Source organism: Rissa tridactyla, chromosome 1 (genome assembly GCF_028500815.1).
Source record: "Rissa tridactyla isolate bRisTri1 chromosome 1, bRisTri1.patW.cur.20221130, whole genome shotgun sequence".
Classification (NCBI taxonomy): domain Eukaryota; kingdom Metazoa; phylum Chordata; class Aves; order Charadriiformes; family Laridae; genus Rissa; species Rissa tridactyla.
In genome coordinates, this window is record NC_071466.1 from 137,197,052 (window position 1) to 137,215,299 (window position 18,248).

The 18,248-nt window shown below is 51.3% G+C and overlaps 1 protein-coding gene across 2 annotated transcripts in view; it reads right to left on the bottom strand.

Annotated features, from left to right (window-relative positions):
* WNT7B (Wnt family member 7B) overlaps nucleotides 1-17,718 on the bottom strand; it is a 99,977-nt gene extending 82,259 nt beyond the window's left edge. Inside the window, exon 1 of one of the 2 annotated variants that reach the window (XM_054188415.1) lies at nucleotides 17,490-17,718. In XM_054188415.1, the coding sequence (XP_054044390.1) occupies nucleotides 17,490-17,560 (71 nt within the window). In that variant the 5' untranslated portion in view covers nucleotides 17,561-17,718. Of the gene's footprint in view, nucleotides 1-9,712; nucleotides 9,807-17,489 lie in introns of those variants that run through there. The other variant, XM_054188416.1, reaches the window with a different exon arrangement.
* Nucleotides 17,719-18,248: the final 530 nt, after the last annotated feature.

The following is an 18,248-nucleotide window of genomic DNA, read 5'->3' on the forward strand; positions in this document are numbered from 1 at the left end:
GGGTGGGGAGAGGAGAGGAGCACACAGGGGCAGGCACACATGCTTGTCCCAAGTGCATTCCTTAAAATTGAGTATTTACACTGAGACGGTGCCTTGGTTTTGCTCAGAAGCACAGCTGCGTTTGGGGGTTACAAAGCAGCCAGCTGTTGCTTCTAACTCCTGTCCTGTACCCCCACATCCTCAGCACAGTTTGCGTTGCATGTTAGTGGTTAATGGACATCCCTGAACTTGCCACTCTCCAGCCACAGCTTTTCAAACCACTCAGTGCAGCCTACAAGAGACCCAAACAGAAGGATGAGCCTGGACAATTGCTTGGCTGGCAATTTTCGATGTATTTTGCCCTTTTTCTCCCAAAAGAGGGCAAAGCCAAAGGAAGACAGAGGCTTTATGACTTCCAAAGTGCTCTGACCATCAAAACAGTGTGCCGACTTCAAAGTAGGTAGCCTGTGTCCAGGTGAGGTTACGCTGTGCACATTGTCTCTGCATGCAAGTTCTTCTCATCTTTCCTATTCTCTTTCATCCCCAGTTCAAGGTGTGAAGCCTAACCTCCACACAGCAATTAGTGGATCGTGGCCCAGCAAGAGAAGACAGACCAAACCTCTGCCTCTGCCAAGGCTGTTGAGCTCCTCAGGAGCAAGGAAGATCATAAAACACAAGACAAAGCTCTGAGCCCAAAGGTAAGTTACTCTCGGTCGAAAGGATCTGTCTGGGGAAAAACTTTCAGAGATTAGACTAATCCAGAGTCTGATGACCTTTAGGTCATAGTGCAAGAACTTCCTCTTTGATACATCTTTTACAACATACCCAGAGCGACATTAACAACAATAACCTGACCCCATCCCTCCCCTCAGGAGCACCTACCCTGGGCAGAGCTCCCCAGAGACAGAGAAGGGAGAAGAACAAAAGACTCCAGGAAGTCTACTAGGGATGTGCCAATCTAATTATTATGGGCGGTGCTCAGATACTGTGATGAGAGGTGCCAATAAAAGAAAACAACCAAAAAACTGTAAAGCTAGGTGATGTACCCTTTAGGCCATGGGAGTGGAGAAAAAGGAATTCACTATGAATCAGATGAAGCCATATTTATTTGCAGTCCCACCCTTGGCCCTTCTGATAGCATCAAAGTCCCCTGGATTTGAAGCAACCCTGACAGGCTTGGCTGTAGCCCACAGCAGTAGGGAACAGATTTAAGCCCCGTCCTTTGCTCCTTGCTCACTCTGCTGTACAGCAGTGCTGTTCTCCATCCAGCAAAATCCTCCTCTCCTTTAAGGCTCAGCACAACAGGTCTGATTCAGAAATGTTCCCCTTCCTCTTCGTTCCCTTGGATTTCTCACCCTGAGTCATCGGACTACAATACAACTTTAATGTGGAAAGTTTTGTGGGTACGTTTTGTTTTCTTTTAAGTTCAGAAAAGAAAAGGTACAACCAGAGGGGGAAAAAAAAAGTGTCTCATGGTTGAGAGGACTCTTTTAACCATGGAGTCACATGGCTCCCTGGCGAGCAGCCAAAGGAGTCATGAGAGATGCTGCACTCCCTTAACCATGTCCTGCCTGCTACCCAGCCTGCCACTGGCCACCTCGCACCCCGAGGCCAGCAGCTCTCCTCGGCCAAACCTTGCCCTGCTGCGCCCATGGGTGGCTGACTGGCTCCCGTGGAAAGGGGAGGCACTGTCAGAAAGGATGCTTTGTGACTTTGGTAAGTGGCGCTTTCCCTCTGCCCTCTCCCCGAGGCTGTGCTGGACACGGTGGGGGAGTAGGTGATAGCGATGCCATGTTTCAGATGAGGGGCGCTCATGCCGTCTCCGCTGCTTGTGGTCAGAAAAGAATCACTGAAAGCAATGACGCGGCATTTACATCGCATTTTCTGTTTTCAAAGTGCTGTGGCAGCTTTCACTTTTCTGCCCCTCCCATACATCCAAGCCGTGCCAGCATTGTTATTGCCCTATTAAAGCTGTGGGAAACTGAGGCAAGCAGAAGTCAGGATACTACTATTCAGTATCTCAGGCTTCGGTCCTGTCTGGGACCTTGCCTGTCCTCACCACAGAGCAAAACCCACCATGGAAAAGCATACTCTTTGGAGGGGCTATCCCGCTGCCCTGGCCAGGGCCCAGATCAATTAGAGATGCACTTGGGCTTTTTCAGATGCTTTCTTGCCTTGCTGCCAGGGATGTTGGGACCGGTGCTGGTCCTGCATGTCCATACAACTCTGCTGGGCGCTACTTAGCAGCTGCTGCATTCCACCCCAGCAGTGAGTGAAATGATCCTTGCCCGGTTCACTTGAATACTGGGAGGATTAATTCACTTACGATCCTTGAATGAAAGAAACTATTATTAAATAGTAGTCACTTTTCATAATTATGTCTCACTTCAGTCAGATTAGGAGGGTGGATATGATACCCAATCCCAGCACTGCAGCACTTAAACAATTCTAAATTAAATACACCTCAAACTGTTTTCCAGGCCCTGCTTGCAGGCAGAGAGTGGTTTATATCTTTCTGGCTTATGCTTACTTCCAGCTTTGAAAGCTGGGCTGCCCCACAATGCCTTGCACATAACGAGCAAATGCCACAGTGCTTTTGAAGTGCTTCTCCCCTCAAAAAATAAATAATGTTTTGTTTTTATGTCAGCTCTTACTGGCACCAGGGGCCGTAATGATTCTTTCAATAACCCATAGAACTGATTTTGGGTTTTGTCTGACATGGCCTCCTATTAATATTGCTTTTGCTGTATGTTCTTGGGAAATATGGCCACATTCCCTTTAAATTGCGTAATATGGCAGCCTGTGCCAAGTCTGTGCTCGGATGGATACTGGAAGAACAAGGCTTGTGCTGACTTTCTGTTTGGTCCTCCTCTCACTTGCACCAGAGTCACTCCGTTGACTGCGGCGGAGTCACTCCTGCTTTATTAACTTACTGAGCTGCGGACGTAAGCCCAGGGGAGAGAAGCCTGAGGCCCTCGGGGCTGAAGAGACAAGACATAAGATCTTCACAAAATGCTTCACAGATCTATAATGATGGCCACCCAGAAGCAAATATCTTTGAATACCTTTGCTCCTGCGTTCCAGGTATGGGCTAGTGGAAGAAGTAAGTCGTCAGCGTTATCTTTGCACCACAAATCTGCCAGTAAAGTCCCCGGAGTTCAATCAGTTTTGAAGGTGGTGTCACTGATTAGCAGCAGGGTGGCTCTACCTCAAATAAATGATTTGGGACACACAGTACACTAAGCGGTGGACTCCGTGCCACTTCACAGGGGAAAATTCTTCTGACACATGTAAACCATCTGAGGCTAGCTTTTGCCCTCAGCTGCACACTTGCTATACCACTGGATGTCCTTTTTTTGTTATTACTTAGGAACTCAGGGTGAAATCTGACCTTGGACAAAGGGCTAGAACAAAGACTGTGTCACCATGATGATTAAGTGGGATTTTTGCATAAACGTGAATTTTATCCTTTGTGGGTTCCTGCCACGAGGGAAATCTGATCCACACGCATAGGCTGAAAAGAAAATAAATTCAAAACGCTAACAATGATGTGGGTACAAACTCTATGCACTATTAAAATTATTTCCAGAAAAAGATACAATAACTCTCTAATTTAGCCTGTCTTCAGATTTTCTAAAGAAGGTATGATTTGCTGTAAAATAATTAATAGGTGATAATCACCTTGCTCTCGCATCCTAATGGAAGAAAGATTTTTTTATGATGAGAGCAACCACTTGGCCTTAACTATCTTAACTTTAGAAAAGCTGCCTACACTCATTAGAACTGAACGAGGCAGCTAACTTCCAGCTCCATCGCACTATCAGGAACACCGCCTTTTAGAAAGCAAGCCCAGGAGGAAAGTGAGGAAAAGACAACTCAGCGCTTTGTCTGAAAGTTTGTCCTAAAAACATTTGGGCAGTAACAGAAGAGAGAAGTCATAGAAATATATTGCGTATGGACAGTAAAACCTACTGAGAAAATACTTTAAGTCTCTGTATCTAGAATTTCCTCACATTTGCTCCAGTTGAAGTATTTGCAATTCTCCTTATGCATGTGCTTTAGCAAAAGCAAATACATAGGAGCTGCCTTGACAAGAAGTAGCCAGCAAGTCCTATGCAGCTCTCCAGAATGGAGGGAAAATGTATCCTTTTACCTTTGGGGGAGGATTGAAGGGAGAATAAAAGAGAAGGAGAGGGTGCTAATAAACCTTGAAGGACTGAAAGACATCCTCCAGAAAACTGCTTTCCTTGTCTTTTCTTCCAGAGCACTCCTGTGCCTGAGCTCCTGGTCTTTCTTAGTCTTCCCAAGTAATTCTGGGCTTGTAAACCTGCAGCTTTCGGCGACAAGTTTGTTCAGCTCATTGCCAAGGTATTCACATGTGCACGGCACCATCCCAAAACCCGAAAGTCATGGAGATTTTACTTTTGTGCGTAGATATTTTGATCATGGATCTCCTGACTAGAGGCCTGGCTGGTTCCCGTATGACTCTCATGCGAAGTGCTCCTGTAACACTGTATAAATTATATTTCTGCATCAGGTTGGGCTAATGCTGCACAGGAGGGCAGTGAAGCATCAAGGAAGAAAGCGCAAAAATAATGAGAAGAATCAAGCAGGCAGGAGAACCTGGGCTTGCAAAAAGCCAGCTGACAGGTAGTTAGCAGGTAGAGGTGGTTTGCCAGCGTGCATGAAAGACACCGATGAGAGTCCACAGAGGGTAAAACGACGTGCAAAGGTTATGGGCTGAGGAAATCAGGCTTGCAACATTAACCAGTTCTGTAACGCGTGGTGTCAGCGCGTCTGCAGAGCACCTTTGATCTGTAGCTGGTCCCAGCTTTCTGTTGCGTGTGGTAACTTGGGAGGACTAGACGGTTAAACTGTATTTTGGGGGTTAGGAATCTCTGACAATATTTCCGTCCAAATTACGCAGTCCCGTGCAGAAAACACTTGGCACTGCTCTACCTTTAGCATGCCATATTGCCAGGTACACGTGGGGCATCTTTTCCATTGCATAAAATGTGTTTGTCAGTCTAAATGAATAATTGCAGCTCACTTTGTTTAGCTCTTTAACACCTCCTTTGAAAGATTGTCTTCTGAGGGATTAGCCTTGTTCTTTGTTTAATATGCAAGCATATCTGCATTTAATCTCACCTACTCATCTGAATATTTCATGTTGCTTTATACCCACTTGTTATATTATTAGTAATGCAGCCCATGTAATAATTCCACGCTGTGGTCCTACAAATTCTGTATGCTGCCACTTTTCCTTATAATTATTTTTTTTCAACTTTAAGGCATGCTAGACACCCTATTCCCAGAACCTGCTTGCCACAAAGGATCGAGAGAGGTGCCTGCATCCAAATGCATTTGGGTTCCGGGATATTCAGAACTTGGGTGCTTGGCCTAAACCATGGCAGAGAGAGGGGTGGCCAGTCACAGATTTACCAAAGATCTGCGGCTTTAGACGGGAATTTTAGTCTGGGTCTCTCAGAGCTACCAAGAAGTCATATCACAATCACACTCACATCTTTGTGTGGCAGCTTCAATACATGGAAATAGCCTGTATCAGGCAGGTAAGCCAAGCTCGCAGTGATTATGTCAGCCCAGCACACAAATATACTTTATCTTTGTTGTTTCTGACAAGCAAAAGCATTACCTTTAGGTGATCCTGAAAACAGGTTGAAAACCTTCCTTTGGAGGTTCACATGTTCTGTCTTTAAGCCAACACATCTCTGAGGGACAGTAAAGTTGAAGTCCTGTTCCAAATCCTCTTATCAATGACTATTATTATAGTACCATATAAAAGGAGTACCTAAGGATCTCAACAGAGCTGTCCTTGGGCACAGGACTCTTCACAAATAGAGGCTGAGAGGGCAAGCTTGCCCTAAAGAGTACACGGTCTCAGTTATGAGTAAGTAAGTGCAAAGGCAGGGAAGTGACGGATTTACACCGCAGTCCAGTGACTGAGCCAGGGACAATCCTGTTCCCGTAGCAGCCAGTTTTATCACAGAGGTCAATACAGCCCTGATCTAACCGGGAAGGGAAGAGTGGGACAGATTGTGTAGCCCTGATGTGGGAGCATCAGTCACGCTGGTTGCTATTAACAGTGAAGCCGTGCCCACCGTCCCCTCCAAGGGTCTGCGCCACGGAGCAGGCTGGCTCTTCTCTGCTTGCGTAGCTCCCTCCCGCATTGCACAGACTAAGGGACAAGCTTCAGGGACTGTCTCCAGCAGCCCTAATCTTTAGGGATTAGGCATGAGTATTTTCCTGTAAGCATATGAAAAATATGCGTTCCTTCTAACCCGCTTCCCACCAGTGTGGAGAAGCCCTGTTGTAAGGGATGTGGAATTGTAAGGACATGAGAGCATCAGCAGAACAGATGCAAAATGTGCAAAGGATTTTTCTTCCTCTACATTTCCTAACCAGCCAGTATTATCTATTCGCTAATATAAATTATTTGCTGTATTACGCTGTTACAATACGTAGTTGCTTTGAAGATTTATGCTGCTGTTACTACATACACACGCTGTCTCTTACGAGTTATTCACAATCACTTTACAGCAAATAACTGAATTAACTCTGTCTGTGTACCAGCAGGTAATCCCCGAAATAAGCTTCTTAAGAAACGACTCTCACATTGCTGGTGAGCGCATCCAACCCTAAAGAAGATGAACAGTGAAAGGAGTACGCAAATGGAAAGTTAGACTAGCACCATCTTCTTCAGAATAAGCTAAATGTGTGTGCGTACAGACACATGCGCACTCAAACATGCACTGCAAGAAATGGTGCCAGAAAGTATTATATATAATCCTGTTTTTTAGACATTTATACTAATTACATAGATATTATTAAATGTCAGTTTTATACTTTAAATATGTAATTGGATTACCAAATTCTGTCCAGAGCATTAAAATGCATCAATCATCACACTACCAGCTATTCTAGCTGCAGTCGATTTTCTTTTTTGAAAAGTCAGTCATCACACGCTTCTGGTTGTAAAAAATATTTACAGTGTTTCAGAGGGCCAAAGGTTAGTAGGCAAGCACGCCTAAGAAGATTACTTTATCAGATAGCATATTTACAATACAGAAATCAATTTTATAAAGGAGTAGGTTCTTTAGAGTAATTTTGGATGTATTCTACTATAAGTTCACTTTCTTCCCAGCTAGTGCACATAAAACACTGAGGCCCCCGTGCCTCTTTCATTCTGAAAATGAAATTTCATTTCATCATTGCCTTTTTCATTTTGAAAATCCTGTTTCCTCATTATGGGATTTTTGCTTTACAGCTTCTCTAGCAGAATAACCGAGCGGCATCGTGCCCACCTCCCCTCTCCTGCCCCAACTCACACGCGCCAAGAGAGAGGGAGCAGGGACACTCGGTTTAGCTCACCCACTGCTACATACTGCCAAAGGATCCTCTGTATGCCTCAAGGACCAGCAACTCCGAGCCCATGGAGTTGTTCCCATAGCCAAAGGATGATAGAGATCTCGGGCAAAATTAACATAACCATTGACAGTCCATGTAGCTCAGTAAATAGCAGCTCGGGAAGCATCCTCCCCTCCAGAGAGCAAGGATAGCAGAAACAGACACCAGAAGATAATGCTCGAACAGGCTCTACTATGCTTTAATCTTCAAAAGCTACCATTAGTAAGCCAGAGGAGTATATTTACCCACAAGATAAACACCACAAGTTTTCTAGGCTACTATCCATTAAGCACTGAAATAACTCCTCTTTCTTTTAACTTCCAAAAGGGAGCGAGGCGAAGCATCGCAGCGTGCCCGGCTCTCCCCGCCGCTGCTCCCCGCTTACCGGGGGCGAAGAGCCCGGGGGGGGACACTTACTGGGGACACAGCTGAGACACCCAGGGGTCGGGGGTGACCCGGGGGGCTGGCGGGGAGTCGGGGGTGGCCCAGCGGAGGGAGGGGGGGGGCAGGCAGCCTCTCCCCGCTGGCCCCGGTGGCGCTGCTCTCTCCCCGGGGAGGCAGCCGGCTCCGTCCCTCCGGAGTGATGGATGGAGGGAGGTGCGCGTTGCTTGGGGGCTCCGCTTTGTTGGGTTTCACCTCCTGATCCCTTTCCCTTCTGCTCTGCTGGACTGCAATAGCCACCTCGGCTCCGGCTCCGCGGGTCCAGCTCCGAGTGACCTGCCGCTGAGGGGATGAACTGGGGATGGCACAGGGAAAGGCGAGGGAGCATTATTTATCCGCAACAACTTCTCATTGTCGCGGGGGCAGCGCTCAAAAGATCCCCAAGCAGTTCGCTCTAAATAAAGCAGGCATTGCTTCCCTTGTATTTCCCCTCAGCAGTCGCCTTAGTATTATTATTATACTTCTATAGCTTTTGCTTTCGGACCTTATAATTATGTCACACAGCAAGGGAAACCGCTAGCATCCCAGCATCTGGTGTGCGGTTTAAAACTTTTGTTTCAAGATTTGAACTATTTATAGAAGGAAAACTTTGTAGGATAGTAATTTCCTACGGTTTTGAGAAAAATATGGCTACGCTTATATTAAAAGGGTGTATTTATTTATTTATTACGACTCCTTTCTCCTGTTTTTTTTAAAAAAAAAAAAAGATAGCACTGCAATTTTTTTTACAAGCTATTGGTCACCTACCAGCAGACTTATCCCGCCTGTGAAAAGAAACAGGCAGCTCTGTCTATTTGGTTTAATCAATAGCATCCAACCGAATTAAACCTAACTTGCTTCCATAAATCAAGCGCCTTTAAATATCGGTAGCCAAGGCATGTGCATTTCATTAAGAATTAAGAATGTAAAAATAGGCGTTTAGTTTCTTTTTATGGGTGTGTTTATTCCTACTTTTCTTCCATAGCGGTGGGTTATATTTTTCCATAGCCCACAGAAAATACACACACACACACACACAGAGAGAGAGGAACACACACACACGTGCTCTCTTATATGCATGTGCTCCCGCGCAGGCAGACAGAAGGAAAAAAAAATATTAAGAGGCATAGATACATAAATCCACATACAGTTCAGGGGTAGGAGCTCAAATTTTGCACCCGCCGGGGTGCGAAAAGGTCCGAGCTTGGTACGGGGGTGGGGGAGAAGGGAAATCCGCCCGGCCCCCGCCGCCGAGGTGCATGCGAGGCCGGGGATACCGAGGCGGGTGTTCCCCATCACAGACCGAGACGAGGGGAGCCCCTCTGCCGCCGTCCCCCGGGCCGGACCCCAACCGCCGGCTGCGCTTCCCGGAGCTCCCCCGGGCCCGATCCCAGTGTCTCGGCACGGCGGGGCTGGCGGGATGCTCGAGGGAGGGAGAAGGGTCCAGACTTTAAACCGGCTCCACCGGCCGGGGGACCTGCCGCCCCCAGCGCCCTCCCCTCCCCACGGCTGCCCCAAAGCGCGGTCAGGTCTCGCCCGGAGCGCGGGCGAGCAGAAGCCCTTGACAGCTTCCCAGCGGCCCCCCCCGCCCCCCGGGCTCCGGCGTGCAGCCCCGACCGGGCCCGGATCCCCTCGGCACGGCGTTCGGCCGGCGCCGGGACCCCCGGCCCGCCACCCCCGGCACCCTGACGCTGCTCCCGGCGGGGACAGAGACCTGCCGGGGGGACCTGCAGGAGCACGGCGGCGGACACTCTCTCCGCAGCCCGCACGGACTAACCCAGCCGCGACTTATCCACCGCAACGTTAGATACAGATATAGATATTAAAAAAAAAGAGACCGAAACTCCTTGCAGTCCCACCCACCGACTCTCATTTCCCCCACCCCTACCTCCACCCCCTTCCTCACAAGGAAAAGGTCCTGGAGCCAGCTCTAACTGCGGGACTGGAGATCCCTCCGGAGCAAAAGCAGCCGGCTAGCAAGCGCCTCCGCCGCCGGGGGCTCGCCCCGAGCTGCGGGGCTGGGCGCTCGCCGCCGGCCGCAGCGGCCCACGGCTCCTCGGGATCTCCGCGCAGAAACAACACGCTTCCCCCGACGAGCGCGAAGCGATGCCCATCTCCGGTTTGGCAGGAGGAGGAGTCGGGGTCGGAGTCCCCAGGGGAGACGCCGGCCGCTCCGTTGCCCCGTTTGCCCCGCCGCCCTCCAAGGTGCGCCGCCCCCGCTGCGGGCACGCCGGGCCCCGGCCCCCGCCGGCGGGGCAGCCCCGGGAGTTACCTGGCGGTGTGTACCTTCCCCCGGGCAGGGTCCGAGCAGCAGCGCCAGCACCGCCACCAGCACAGCACCTCCGCCGCCGCCGCCACCACCACCGCCACCACCACCACCATCATCATCCTCACCACCACGCACTGCACGGAGCTGCCGCCCGTGCTGGCTTCTCCCGGCTCCCTCTGCTCGCTTTGCGCATTGCCCCTAGGTAGCTGCTAGCGGGGTCATTTCAAACAGTATTTTGAAAAAAAAAAAAAAAAAATCTGGATCACTTACAGGTAACTCCCACTGGTAAGGATGAGGAAAATCTGAGGGTAATACACTGAGAGTAACACACTGCGAGATGAAAAAAGGATCATGGCTGAATCCCGTTTACACTCTTGGAGTTCGCTTCCTTGGTTATTCCTTCCTGGCCCCCCCTGGTCGTAATTCCCCACCCTTTTTGGTGTCAGCTGTGGCTTGAATCTGAGTTGGAATCCAGTCCCTTGGGCTTGGGGGGGCTTTGTCTGTTTGTTTGTTTGTTTGTTTGTATTGTTGTGTCTAGTATTCCCCTGGTCCTAATGCTGCTCCCTGTGCAGAGTATGTGCTGCTGCTGCTGCTCTCGCTGCTGCTGCTGCCTCTGGGCTCCTGCCTGTCATGTCTCAGTGGTTGGAAGTTGTTACAGTGGGTTCTCGTGTTGGAATGAGGATGGTTTAAGGGATTTGGATGGCAGAAAGTGCCTCTCTCTCTCTCTCTCCCCCTCTCTCTCTAACTCTCCTGAGACTCGGGGCTGCCATTGGGCAGTCAGTCACTGCAATCCGCCTACTTTTTTCTCTCTCTCTCCCTCTGTCTCTCTCTCTTTTTTTTTTTTTTTTTTTTTTTTAAAGGGGAGGATGACAATGGAGAGACACTGATCTAGCCCGGGCTGCAAATGAATCCGCGCTCCCTGGCTGAGCCCTTTCCCTACGCCTGGCTCCGCCACCGCTCCTCACCCGCTCCATGGGGCATTTTTAAAGCTCTCCCTCGGCGCTCGGCGGGCTGCGGGCGGCTGGCTCCCTGCGACGGCCGTGGCACCCTTTCAGCTCGCCCTGGGAGGGATCCCGAAGGAGCTGGCAGCTCCCGGCTCCGCTCTCGGTTAATTGCTTTTATTATGGGCGGCTGCCCCAGTTCCCCCGAAGGGCTTCGCCGTCCCTCCAGCCTCGGCAGGGCTTTGGCTCTTGTTGTCCCCGGTGTTGAAAATTAAGCTCCGGTTTCAGGGGATCTTTCAAAAAAAAAAAGAACAACAAAAAAAAAAAAACACCAAAACCCAAAAAGGCGTATATGTTGTCGTAGCTCGCCTGAGTGAGAAATAGAGACCTGCACACTCGTAGCTTCCTGGCGAGATTGGATTTCGCGCGAGAAGGGGAGGGAGAGGACTGGTGCGAAAGAGCCGGTTGTAGGGGGGCGAGCGGGGGGCGGCAGCAGCTGCCGGCGGCTCCCGGCTTGCCGCTCCCGCAGGCAGAGCTGGCGTCTCCTCTCTTCCCTCTCCCTCTCTCCTTCCTGAGAAGACGCCAGTCCGAAGGGAGGTTTCCCGGCAGGTTAGTTGCTTCTCACTTGCCTTTCCTCCGAGCCGGGCGGCTCCTGCCCCTCGGCACCGCCGCGCTCCGGGGCGAGGTGATGCTCGACCCTTCCCAGCTCCGGCGGGCGGGAGCCCTTCGTCCCGTGTAACCCCAACGGTGCAGCAGATAGTCAGTCTTCCTCTTTGCCTCGTTGGGCGTTTGTCCTTTTTTTTTTTTCGTAGGGGGGGGAAAAAAAAAAAAGAATTTTTAGTGGTGGGATAGATGGTGGAAAGACGTGCGCTGCGGATGCCGAGGTCAGGGTTTCAGAACGAAGACCGAAAGAGAAACGCGCACCGCAGATAATTTAGCACAAATGCAGCCGAAACGAGCGAGAACCAGGCTCCGAAGTCTCCTCGGTCCGTAGGGTTTGTAAATGTTCGTCTCAGGTTAATTGCCTAATGACTGAAGGAGTTCTCTTGGCCAAGAGCTCTTCCAAACACCCTGGGAACACCTCCTCCAGTTAACCAGTCCCGGCACATGGGTGCAGCTGTCTCCGTGACACAACGAAATATTCCTTCAGATGGAATGGGAATTGCAGAATTGGTGTTAAAAACGTTGTCTGCCGCCCAATATGCGATAAAAATCTTCTCGGGGTTTGTTTTCATTTAACCACTTTCATCTACAAGTTCAGTCCAGACGCGGGGGATAGTCAACGTCCTTTTGAGAAACACTAATCTCGATTAACAAGAGGCAGAAGATTAAGCCTTTCAACGACTATTTGCATCCCAGAATCCTCTTATTTATAATTCTTTAAGATTCCAAAATGGTCATATTTATACTTCTGTAGGTGTGTGTGTGCGCTTATGTATAGATATAGACAGACATATAGATGTGTATCTCCTCTAGTGCCCGTTCCCTCTCTCGGACATGCAGGCTGTGGTTGGAGCAGCTGTGCTGAACACGAACTAGGGGAACGGGTAGAGACTTTTCATGTTTTATTTCTAGCACTTGTACGGCTTCGAATATATTTTTAAACGTGCATCTGCTTTTAAAGATGTGCCGGGGGGAAAGGGGGGGGGAGGGGGAAAGACGAATTGTAAAAATGAAAAGTAAATGCTGGCGCTGGAAAACTTCGAACTGGTGCTGGCAGAGTTTGACCCAGTGCATGTGAAACGAAGATGGTTTACCAATCTCCACAATTTTCGGATCGAAACTGGTTTTGTCCACAGCTTAGCTGTGTAGGAGGAGGAAACTTGCATAAAAGAAACAAAAACGTGTCGTTTCTTTTCGGAAAGTTAAATTTTATTCTAAAACGGCGGGCCGGTTATTACGTCGGAAAATTAATAATGATGATGATAAGAATAACCTGCTAAATTCCCTCCAAATTGTTTCTGTACGTACGTTAGCCGGGGGTAGCGAGAAGTGCACTTGTTTAGTTGATTGAAGCCGAATATATTGCCTTCAATAAACTGGTATGACACTGGAGGAGGGGGTATTGTCAGCAACACCTAATATGGGCATTTCAGCATCTGTCGTTGCTTCTTCCACAAACACGTGTATTTTGGACAAAACAGGGGCAGAACGGCATCGAAATGGTTGCCGACACCACAGCCGGGCACATGAAGCAGAGCAGGCACGAATAAAGTATTTCCTTTTTGGTTTTTCCTTTTTATCTGTCTATTCCCAGCTGCGGCTTCTTTTCTTACCCCAAACCTGGAGAGTGTCTGGCACAAGAGCACGTCGGAAGCCGGTGAGAGCTTTGAAGGTACGCCCGGTGGCCAGCACACCGGACTCCTTTCTGGTCGGAACCGGGTAATTCTTTGTAGCTCATCGAGCTTCAAGTCTAGTGCCAGGGGAAAGAAGGCGGGGGAAAAAGATGAGTCGCTTAAAATAAGCGGACGTATGGTTGGCGGGGAGGGCGAGGGGTGGCGGCGGCAGCATCAGCAGCGGCACAAACGGAGGGTGCCCGTCGAGGGGCCGGGGGAGCCTGTCGTTCCGCCGCGGGGGACGGCGCCGAGCAGCCGCACCGTCCGGGGCTTCGAGCGTAAATCCCGCTCGTCTCCTCCCGGGGGCTCCCGGCGCTGCCACGTGCTGCCCGCCGTCGAGGGCAGCCCCGGGGATGGGCGAGGGGAGCGGGATTTCTTTGGCGTTTGCCGCAAAGCCAAGGCGAGCTTCGCCGACGGGGCGGGAAGCGGGGTCGGCTGGCCCGTTCCCCGCCTCAGCGTCCCCCGGGAGTCCCCAGAGGGAGCGGCGTGCTCCGGCCTCCCCGGGATTGGCCGGGGCCCCCGACGCCCGCAGCCCTGTGAGCCCCCAGCTCCGTTCGGCGTTGCCGCTGGGGCACGGAGGAAGGGTCCCCGCCGCCCCCAGACGGGATGCCGGCGCCTTTCGTTGCTCCCTTGGGCAGCGCCAGCTCCCGCCGCCTGCAGCCCTCGGACCGCATCTTCCCCGCGGAGGAAGGGGGTCCTCTCCGCTCCTCTTGTCGCTGCTCCCGGCTGACCCCCTTTTTCCCCTCCAGAAAAGATAAAAAAGGGTGGGGTTTGCCCCCAGAACCCTGATGCGGGCATTGCCCGTCTTTCCGAAGGAAGGTCACATCCCCAGAGCATCCGCTGTGATTTGCATCTGGGGTACAGCTGTGATTTTTAACTTCCGACGTATTTATTAATTAAACTGGAGCCGAGTGCTCTGCGACCTTCGCAGGAAATATTTCTGTTTCAATCCTGCTGCTAGCTGGGGTCAATATTTGATGTGATCTCTTTTCGCGAGGGGATACGCGGAGTCAGCAGCAGGGCTGCAGGCGCTTTACGCTTCGGTGCCTGGACGGAAACGTCATCGACAGAAATATCAAGGGATGCTTCACCTCACGCCTCTCTCTCCGGCAAACTCGGGGATAGGAAATAGAAATGGGAACAACGGGAATTCCCTGAGAGGGAGGACTACTGGAGCGGGACCTTGCTTTCTCCTCCTGACTGGACATCGCGGCTTTTTTCTGGTACCCTGCCATGTCACCCCATGGAACGCCCCCCGCCCCGCCCGACAGCTGGGTGAATACTTCTGTATTGCTTTATTTTCTCTACTCTCAGTCTCCTGTTTGCCACTGAGAGCGGAGCTTTTAGCACGTTTTATTAAGACATGAACACGTGCTCCACAGCAAAGAAAAAAGAAAAAAAAAAAAAGCCTGCCAAGTCTGACCTCTTTGCCATCGCTGACACAATGGCGCTCTCCTTCGCGCTGCAAAATAAACCTAATGCACTGGAAGACAAACTACGCTTTATCTCACTTCATCTGCCCCCCCTTTTCTATGCAGAGAGCTCACTAGAAAAGGTATCATTACACTCAAAGGATATGGTTTCAACAAAATGGTAGTTCCAGTGGCTGATGAAAGAGGAAATAATTGCATCCCACATGCCTAGCCTAGAAGTAGCCCTGGATCTCGGAGCAAATTTCTCTCCTATTGTTCAGAGAAAGTGAAGTATCCTCATCGCCTTACAGGCATGGTGATGGATCTGATGGGGTTTCTGTAAGGGCTTTTACTGCTCCTGCTGACCACTCAGTTTTACTTCCAGGCTCAATCCAACAGCATTCTTGTGATTTTTGCTCCGAATCCCCTTCTAAAACAGCCCAAATCAATTTCGAAAAAAGATCTGCCTTCCAGACTGACATGTGCCCAATCTTCTGTTCCCTTTAAAAATAAAACCGCAGTGAAAGCGAATAGCAATATCATTACCCTTATTTTGCAAAGCATTTTCTTTGGGCTCGCCTGCCTCTCGCTCTCTCTGTGAGGGATGTGTTGCACGAAGTCCTCCGGTTATTGAAGCAGGCGGGGTGCCCCCGCCATCGCTTCATTTATGGATACGCAACCTCCCTAAATTCACTTTTCGTCTAAAATCCCTGTCAACCTGAGCCTGGAGGACGACAGAGCCCGTCGCTGCCGACCACAGCGACGACAAAGGGCGGCACAGGTATGTAGCCCCGCAGAGGTCAGAGCACAGAAAACACCCTCCTGTCGCCAGCAGGCAGGACTTGGGGCCACCCCCGGGCATATGCGCCGGTCGGGGCAGGGGTTTGACGTGGGCTCCTCAGCGGGCCAGGGCAGGGGGTGCAGCGCAGAGGGCCTTCTCGGCGTCCGCGCATCCTCCGCGGGCCGCCCGCGCGGCAGCGCCGCGCTCCGCCGGCCCCCGCGGCGGCACCTGCGGCTGCGGGGGCGGGCCGAGAAACCGTGCCAAAAAAAATATAAAAAAATAAGCAAACGCAGGCGGAGGGACGCAATCCGGCCGGTGCCCGCCGAGCAACCTGCTGGGGACCCTCCGGAAGGCATTCGCCAGCAGCCCTGCCCTGGCTGCCCGCGGCTGGGGAGAGAGAGGGCAGGGGGAGCTCCCGGTGGGGGGCACCGACCCTGCTGGGGCAGCGCTTCCCTTCTCATCACTGAGGAGCCTAATTTAATTCTTCCCCCCCTCTCCTTCCCCTCCCCCTGTAACCTTAATCCTCGGGTCTGGCGTGCTCCCTCTGGCAGATTCCCTACCCGCCAGCCCCCTCCTCCCCGCCGCTGCCCGGGCTGCTGACAGCGGGGACGGGGCTGTCCCCGCCGCGCATCGTGCCCGGAGCAGCGCCCGCGGCGGCAGCGGCGGCGGGACGGGCGGGCGGCGGGGCCCCGGCAGGTCCCGGCGGGCGGGCAGGGCCGGGCAGCTCCCAGCTTCTCCCTGCGCCGCTGCCCTCCCGCTCCGGAACGGGACGGAACGGAACGGGACGGGACGGGGTGCTGCGCCGTGCCGCCGGCCGGCCTGCCTGCCCGGCCCTCCGGGGAATTGCCCCCGGTCTCCCGCCTTTGGGGGTTGCCCTTTGGCTCCCCGCTCCCCACACCCCCCCCCCCCCGCCGCTCTTCCCTCTATTGATTTCAAGGTGGCAAGCGAGCGTTTTTGGATTGCAACTCACCTTATGCATTCTTGATCATTTAAAAAAAAATCCCGCAGCTATGCAAAGACAGGATCTTTAAAGAGTTTGTAGCTCGACAGGTAAGGACTCGGCTGGGGCTCAGGAATGTGGAAATTCAACTCAAGTCAGCCTACTGCGACGAGCAATATTAATAAGGGCATACAGGTACGGGGGGGAGAGGCAGAGGGAGAGAGGGAGAAACCTGGCAACTAAAATAACAGCGTGATCTCGATCGTGGTGATCAAATACCGAGGAGCAAACGGCGGGCTTCCCGGGAGCCCCCGCTACCCGCCGGCCTACGGGCCCCCGGGGCCGGTCCCGTCGGCGGAGCCCGCCCGGCTTCCTGGGCGCTGCAGCGCGGAGGTAGCCGGACCAGTTGTCAAGTTAATTTCAACACGTCTGTGTGATGGATAGAAACGCAAATTGTGTCTAGGCCTGCATAAAACAAATCCCTGAGTGCAGGTTCAGAGCAGGGATTCCCCTCCTCCCGCCCCTTTCGCCTTTTTAATACCTAAGCTCCATTGTCCCAGCAGCAGCGGCTGAGTTAACTCTGTCAGGCTGCTTTTTTTTTTTCTTTTTTTTTTTTTTTTCCTGAGGGTACTGTACGCCAGAGATAATATTTAAGTTCGCTTAAGCAGTACAAAATAAAAGGATCCGTCATCACTCGCGACCGGCTCCCTCCCGGCTGGGCGGCTCCGCAGTCGGGCATCGCCCCGCCGCGCTGCCCCGGCCCCGGCCCCGGCACCGGGGGAAACGCGGACGTCTTCGGGGGGCTGCCACCACTGGGACACCCCGGGGGAGCAGAGCGGGGAGACAGAGAGAAATAATCACCTCTTTTTTTTTTTTTTTCCTTTCTTTCTTTTTTTCTCTTTTTTTCCTTTTGCAACATTTTGTTCACAAGTCTGTAATAACGTGACCCAAAAGCCAAAGGAGATTTGTCGTGCACAAGGACTTACCCTAATTTGACATAGATGACTCCAAAGCATAGAAACACGTAGAAAATCCACTTCCGAAAGTTTCTGTGCATGATCTAGAAAATGGACTGAGCCATAAAAATTGCACAAAAAGTCGAACTGATCTTGTCGATTAAATCCCAGTCAAGAGCATTGCCGAAGCTACCCAGGAGCAAAGCCGGCCGAAGTGTAAAAAATCAACACCATGCAGATAAGCAGCTCTTCCCAGAGCCATGGTGACCGAAACCGGCTCCGATATTAAAGCTAAAGAGGGAGGAAAAAATAGAAAGAGCTGCTCAAAACGATAAAACAAAAATCCCAAGACAGACAGTCTGAGGGAGAAAATGAGCAAGCACTGATCTTGATCAACTGCCTCATAGAGCCCTGAAGTTCAATGTGTTTTTACTTGTTCTGACTTCCCCAGGTAACACTACGTATCTTGCAATCTATGGCTCCAGGTAGGAGGATCTCTCTCTCTCTCTCTCTCTCTCTCTCTCTCTCTCTCTCTCCTCTCTCTCTCTCTCCTGCTCTTCCCCCCACCCCGTGTGTGTCAGGATCTAATACATATCTTATCTGTCTGTGTGCATGTGCGTGTGCGAGTTATGCGTGTGTTTGCGTTTCAGAAGGCATGTCCTTAAGCCGGAGCGTTGGGGAAAACACACGAAACGTATCCAATAAGGGAAATAAAGGACTCGTCCTCTCAAACCGAAGCATTTTTTCATTTCCTCTAGTATGGTAACGCGGCTCGATTTGCAATGTATG